This window comes from Ursus americanus, chromosome 32 (genome assembly GCF_024610735.1).
Source record: "Ursus americanus isolate L20-20 chromosome 32, mUrsAme1.1.p, whole genome shotgun sequence".
Classification (NCBI taxonomy): domain Eukaryota; kingdom Metazoa; phylum Chordata; class Mammalia; order Carnivora; family Ursidae; genus Ursus; species Ursus americanus.
In genome coordinates this window covers 30,953,496-30,960,480 of record NC_142158.1, presented here as the reverse complement: position 1 = coordinate 30,960,480, position 6,985 = coordinate 30,953,496, and the positions used below count along the sequence as shown (strand labels likewise).

Below are 6,985 nucleotides of genomic sequence, written 5' to 3'. Positions count from 1 at the left end.
GCTTTCGGTCAGCTACAACTGACTCTTATGACTCAGGGATAGGATTTGGGCCGCAGGAAATTAAAACAGGATGGCATGCAGAGAACCCCAAAGCTCTCACCCCAACTCAAGGAAGCGCCCACCATCTGCACTCCAGGAGCTGTCACGTCTGCCCCCTAACCTGCCTTTCTCCTCCTGCCCCAACAATCAGCCCCTCTGCTAACCTGTTGTTTCTCTCTCCACCAAGCAAACTTCCCGTGAACCTGCAGACCCAGCCTCAGTGCCACCTTCTACAGGAGGCCACCCCCAGCTCCCCAGGCTGGATCGGGGTTCTCTCCCCTGTAGACCCTGACAGGACTGGGGGTGTGGGGGAGGCAGGAGGACACCCTTCTACCACAGACAGCCTCTGTCATTACCTCGTCACCTGCTGGCTTGCAAACCCCCACTGGCCTTGGCCTCTGGAATAAGGGCTGTCTCTTATTGGTCTTGGTGTCCCCAACCCCTGGCCAGGAACCAATCCTCTGGTGACTGGCTGAGAGGAAGCCCCACCTCCCTGGGGGATAGTGAGTTACCTTTTCCATCTGCCTTGTAGTCATCAGGGAGGAGCTTGTCCTGCCGGTAGCCCAGCACGAAGGCCAGGAAGGAGAGGATGAGGGCATCTCCAATGCTGAGGATGGCCAGCATGAAGGCCCAGCGGATGGTGCACTGACCCAGTGTGTACTTGCCCGTCTGCTCCCCACACATGCGCCGCACCTCACTTGAGTCCCAACCATCTGGGTAGACCAGGCAGCCAATCATCAGGCCTGTGGCTGAGGGGGTAGGAGGGGGTGCGATGGTGTCAGGTTGGGTGTGCTCAGCCTGCTACCTCCCACCCTGCACTGCTGCCATCTTGTTACCTTCCTTCTCTTTGTGTCAACAGCCTTGACAGGTATGGGGCAGCTCCTACCCCCCCCCATTCTTATAGAATCCAGGGGAGAAAATTGAGGATCCAAATGCTAAAAAGACTTGCCCTTGGTCAGGGGTAGAGGCAGAAAGCGGAGCTCCTCAGCCCAGGGAAGATTCTGCCATGGCACCAGGTGGTCCTACCAGGCCCTCAGCCATGCCCCTCACTTTGGACTTGATAAGGCACTGCCACCCTGGCCTCAGATCCCTCCAAAATCTGGTCCCAGCCCAGAGAATTCATCATTCCTAAGATGTACATTTGTTCATACTCCAATATCTTTGAAATAAGTATAATAAGAAAGCTTCAGGCTGTGGTTGGAGTAGAAGTATTTTTCCTGGGCACCTGGGTGACTCAGTTAAGCGTCCGACTCTTGATATCAGCTCAGGTCTTAATCTCAGGGTCATGAGTTCAAGCCCCGCATTGGGCTACTTAAAAAAAAGAAAAAGTATTTTTCCTTTTTACAGCACATAGAATAATGGCACGCCCTACAACTTGGCACCTTAGATTTAATGAATCCACAAAGTTTTCCAGCCCCACCTCTGGCGGCTTCCTTCACGACCCTTTCATTCAAGCAAATAGGTCTCTTCATCCTGACCCAGCACAGGTCAGCGCAGTTGCTCACACTTCCCTGAATTTAAGAATCCCTAGTATTTATTTAAAATGCTGATTTCCAGGCCAGGGTTGGGCTCAGGAATCTCTGCTTTCAAAAGCATTCTTTCCGGTAATTCTCTCAATTGGAAAAGCTAGGAAACACTAGCACAGTCTGCCTGGATTTCAAGCCCAGCTTGGGTCAGAGCAAGCCACTTTAGCTTTTTTGGCCTCAGTTTCCTCATCTATAAGGTGGGGGTATGAATAGTTCCTACTTGTTTGGGTTGTAGTGAGGTTTAAATGGTTAATACCGGAAAAGTGCCTGGCACATACTTAGTACTTCATGAGTGTTAGCTATGATTATCCCATCCTGCGCTTTCATTGACTTAGTATTTACAGCCAAAAATGTCATTTTCCCTACCTTCTCCTCACTTCTCCCATGCCCTCCCACCCATGACCACTCCACCTTAGCTGCATAGATAGGTGACATAATCCTGGAACGCGACCAAGGCGACCCCAAGGACAATCACCATGTAGGCAGGGGGCGCCTTCCATTATCTGTGCCACTTTCCCATCCCTCACCCTCCTTCCACAGGCCCAGAGGCTCTTTAGTTCCAAGGCTCTGCCCTACTCAGGAGCACCTGAGAAGCACCTCACAAGACCCAGTTACCTACCTTGGGCTCAGCTTGCACTTGCAAGGAAGGTCAGCAGATCAAATGAATGCATAGAAAGTATAAAGATCAGGATCCCACCTCCCCACCTAAATGTATCAACTCTCCTTTCATTTTATACAGGACAAACTTACTTATATAGTTCTCTTATGGGTCACAAAATATTTCATGTACCATTTTCCCCATTTTTCCTTACAACAGTTCCATGAAGTAGGCCATGTTTTAATCTCCCATTTTACATAGAAAATTGAGGTTTCAGAGAAACCAAGTGAATTGCCCAGTCATCCAACTATAGCAGAGCCAGTACCTGAACTCATGGCTCCTGACCTTTTAGAGCTCAAAGTTAATTCCCTCAACTCCCAGACACACCTCTCCAAGGAGCTGAATGTATTTGGTGCCAACATTTCAGACTTAGTGACAAAATGAGAAGTGTTTCAGGAAGATACTTAAGGGAGGGGAGCAAGAACCCTCCTAGAGTTCTTTGGTAAAACCTATGGCCTTCCCCAGTTGGTGTAAGACAAGTGCTTCGCGCCTTAACTGTGGTGGGGGAAGGGAACAGTTCAATGTGGAAAGGAGCTGCCCTTCTGGACTTTCCATTCTCTCCATCTCCTCCCCTTGGCCCCATTCTCCTTCCATAGCATCTCTGGAAAATAGCCCAGGGCCTCTAACCTGGAAGCAGGTTGTTACTACAGGTGTCATGGCCCTCTGTGAGCACCTGACCCAAGCTCCTGGGCACAGTGGAGGTCAACCCCATTTATAGTGTCTCAGAGCTCCAACAGGAGGCCAACACGGTATTCTCAGGCAAGTTTACTTACCCTTTCTGACTTCCAGTCTCTCATCTGTAAAACAAGGATAATAATGCCTGACTCATAGCAGACTTATGAGGATTAAGTGTGGTCAGGTAGAGAAAACCCTCACCGAGACATCTGGTTCATGGTAAGCAGCCAGATACTGTCAGTTGTTGCTATATTATTGGCATTAAAGTCAAACGGAAGCAACCTCAGTGGATGTGGATGTCATTAGAGGTGTCCACAAGTATTTCAGGCACATAGTAGGATTATACTTCCTTGCTCTCCTCTTTTCAAGTTAGGCAAGGCCATAAGACTTCCCTTAGACAACAAAATGTGAGTGGAAATGTGTGCATTTCCAGGCCAGAGCATTTAACTGCTAGGGAGAGACCTTCCAGAGCTCCCTTTAGTTCTGCAATGATGACAGCCAGATGACTGCTGATGCTCCATCAGCCAAGGTTTTAGGAGAGAACAGTGAGAGCAGAGCCCCCAGCTGATCCTCAATGAGCATGTACCACAAGCAAAAAATAAAGCTTTGTTTTAAGCCACTAAGATTTGGGAGTTATTTGTCACGCCACCCATCCTGACTGATAAAGTTGCTTTTGTATTTTTCACGTTTACTGAGCACCTACACTCAGAAGGTGTTTTACGTGCATTAGACATCCTATCCTCACCAGAACCTTGTGATAGGAAGTACTGTTGCTACATTCTACAGATGAGGTTACCAAGACTCAGAGAGACAAGCAACTTGCCCCACCTGCGTTTCTAGGAGCTGGAACCATGCACAGCTTACACCTGGCATCCAGAAGCTCGATTACCATTGTTAAACTACAGCCCCACACTGCCCCAGTCATTGATCCTCTTTCCTTTCTCCTGCTCCCATCCCTGGTTTCAGGCTTCTTGGCATGGTTAAACTAATTGGTTTAGGCATCTTCAAATGGACACATGTCCCAGCTGCTGTCTGCAGAGCACATGGCCCTCTTCATCCCTCCCTTTGTCTCATCTTCCATTCCCCTACACTAAAGGATGGAACATGACACCACCTTCACTCTCCCCCAACATAAATGTTTCATAGGATGGCATCTGGCCACCTCTACTCTCGATGTCGCCAGCTTCCTGACCTGGGATCTGCTGATGCCTCCCTGACCCAGGCCTTCCCAAGCACTGCCTGTTCAGCAAACAGCACCTGTTGCAGGATGTTATGGGAGGGAGCAGTGTAGAGAATGAGAGGAATGGTTGTGTTTCCAGCATTCCATAGCTCTGATATGGAGGACCAGCTGGTAAGCATGCCAGGGTCCATTCTACTCCTCTTTGTCACAAAACTGCTAAATCTTCATTCCCTCTCCTTCTCCCCACTGCCCACCAAGATTTACCTCACCCCTGCCCCAGCCTCTTCCTCAACATACAGAGAGACCAGAGGAGAGGGCGATGGTAGATGGATTGGGGAGGCAGCTCTGGAGCCAGATGGATAGGCTGAGTACAAGATTTTGAATCAAAGGTTCTGTCCATCACTACCTGTGCTAAAAGACAAGTTACCCACTAAGAGCCTTATGTATAAAATAAGAGAAGTATCTCCCTCACTAAGGTAGAGATGGGGGCCCTCCAAGATGATATATATGAAAGTGCTTTGTAAGTCATACTTATGTAAATGCATGACTCAATAAAAATGTCTTTGAAATATATCTAGTTTCTTGGAACACATTGCCTTAATTCCCCTTGGTCCTTAGTTGCTAGTTGATCTGCCATAGCCTTGATCAAGTCCTTTCCTCTTTTTCAGTCCCAGATTCCTCATCTGTAGTTGGGGGCGGGGGGTACCTACAGCTCTCTGGGTCCCCCTCCAACTCTGACAGAGCATTGAGTCTATGTGTTTGGTTGTCTGGGATTCTGATCTCTGCTCCATTCCCCCTGTTATGGATAATACTGCTTCTCCTTCTAACCAATGATGTAGAGATGGTTTTCTCTCTAGTCTGCAGCCCTAGCACTGCTCCTGGACATGTTCTAGTACGGGCAGCCTGTGCATGGTCCTTGGAGTAGGAAGGGAGCAAGGGCTGCAGGACAAGGCTTTAGAGAACAGGACCAGCTGGCTCAAGGACTGAGAGGTCTGCCTGGGCCCGGAGCAAGAAAAAGGGGCAGGGAAGGCCTTGCTTCTGGGCACCATAAGTAGCCACCTACCCCACATAGTTTTAAAAGACCCTAGCCACCACCCTACTCCCCCATCACAAAATATCACTCCCATTTATTGCCTCAAGTATGGAAACCTATAACTAGGGAACAAAAACTTTCACTCCACCATGAAAGAGGGAACTTAAATGCAAGTTTCTATGGGAAAGGTCACAGCATAACACTCCAAATCAATGACTGACCTTAGAATCTCCCTGAGAGCAATTTGGGGTGGGAGGGAAGGAGTGAGGGCAGGGATCTGTGGATCCTTAAAGGAGAAAGAACAAATGCCCAGAAGTGGGAGATGGAGACATCTAGGATGTACTTGACTATTTTGCCCCGGGTTGGGGCCTATTCCCACATGGAAAACAATGGAAGCTTCCTTCTTTTTCCTTCCCAGAGCAACAACAACCAGCTCCCAGGTGGCCTGGGAGTCAGGACACCTTCTATCAACTAGTTGTGTGCTCCTGGGCAAGTCACTTCCCCTTTCTGGACCTCAGTTCCCATCTGCAAGATGAGGGGGTTGAACAATTTGATCTCAACAATCCTTTCGGTCTCAGCCATTCTAAAATTCTCTACTCCTCAGAAGTTTTGCAGAGCACTGAGTAGGCCTGGGCTAAAGGAGAACAGCTGAGGGGCACTTGGCTGGCTCAGTTGGTGGAGCATATAACTCTTTATTTTGGGGCTGTGAGTTCAAGCCCCTTGTTGGGAGTAGAGATTACTTAAAAAAATTAAATCTTTGAAAAATAAAATAAAATAAATGTAAAGGAGAACAGCTGTGTAGGAAACCCAGAGCCTCCACAGAGGGTAAAATTGTGCAGCTTCCCTGTGGTCTGGGTTGGGGTGGGGCCAGGCGGGGGGTTCTGCTTGTTCTCCCATTAACCCTGCTCACCTGCAGCTAGCTGCATCCACGCGCAGATCTTGTAGACAGTGGCCGTGTTGCAGACGAAGAAGAGGCTAAAGCAGATGATGGAGCCAATGATGAGGAACATGGCCAAGGCCACAAAAAACATAGCAGTCTTGAAGGCTCTAGAGGGAATAGAAGAGAAGTCCAACGGACCACCCTTGCAGATGAGTTCAGAGGACAGCACGTTGCCCACGCAGTAGGAAAAAAGGCCAAAGTAGCCTGCCTGGGGTGTGTTAACGCTGTCGCCGATCCAGTAGGGCTGGATGAAGAGGGCCATGACCAGCACGGAGAAGCAGATGGTGAGCGTGCCCCACATCACACCCACAGCCCTCGAGTTGCGCACATAGTTGGTATGGTAGATCTTGGCTGCCTCCTGGGCAGGCAGCAACTTCACCATGGTGAGGAGGTAGGCCCCGGGCTGGGATCCGGTGGGCTGTAAGCCAGTGGCTTTGCAGACAGAGGCCTAGGGATGGGTCACTCCTTAGCCGGGTTGGGGAGGAGGCTGAGGTAAGTGTACAAGATGAGGTCCCTCCAAGGAAGAAGAAAGAGGATTAATAAATAAGACAAGGAAGACAACCTTGGTTTCTTCAGGGGAAGCTTGTCCAGATGCCTTTGTCCGCTCTAGCCAGGCTGTCTCCGGTCTCCTGCCTCCTCTCCAGCCTGCCCTCCAGCCTGCCAGGGTCTCAGGCCTACTGGCGCCGCCCTGCCCTTCCCCCCCTTTCCAGCTCAGAGCTCCAGAGAGCTCCGCCTCTTCGCCGCCGGCCGCCTCTCCCTCCTCCCGCCTTCGAGAGCGCTGCTTCAGCACCGCGGCCAGCGCCTCGGGACTCCGGTCGGAGGAGGGAGTGGAAACCGAGACCGGGCCGGGGGAGGCGCCGAGAGCGCCCAGCCCGCCCGCCGCGCACTCCCGCCGCGGAACTGAGACCCCTCTTCACCTTTCCTGAGCGCGGGG

General features: G+C 50.4%; 1 protein-coding gene across 1 annotated transcript; it reads right to left on the bottom strand.

Moving 5' to 3' along the window:
• Nucleotides 1–456: 456 nt before the first annotated feature.
• Nucleotides 457–6,433, bottom strand: LHFPL5 (LHFPL tetraspan subfamily member 5). The gene is made up of 2 exons (XM_045772064.2): nucleotides 6,022–6,433; nucleotides 457–788 (listed from the first exon to the last, which is right to left on the bottom strand). The coding sequence occupies exons 1-2, from the start codon at nucleotides 6,431–6,433 to the stop codon at nucleotides 457–459; spliced, it is 744 nt and encodes a 247-aa protein (XP_045628020.1).
• Between the last annotated feature and the right edge of the window lie 552 nt (nucleotides 6,434–6,985).

Excerpts from the sequence above, each read along its gene's own strand:
- LHFPL5 (XM_045772064.2), bottom strand. The coding sequence starts at position 6,433 with ATGGTGAAGTTGCTGCCTGCCCAGGAGGCAGCCAAGATCTACCATACC. Across the intron at positions 789-6,021 it reads GTGGATGCAGCTAGCTGCAG|CCACAGGCCTGATGATTGGC; the intron begins GTGAGCAGGGTT and ends CTACCCCCTCAG.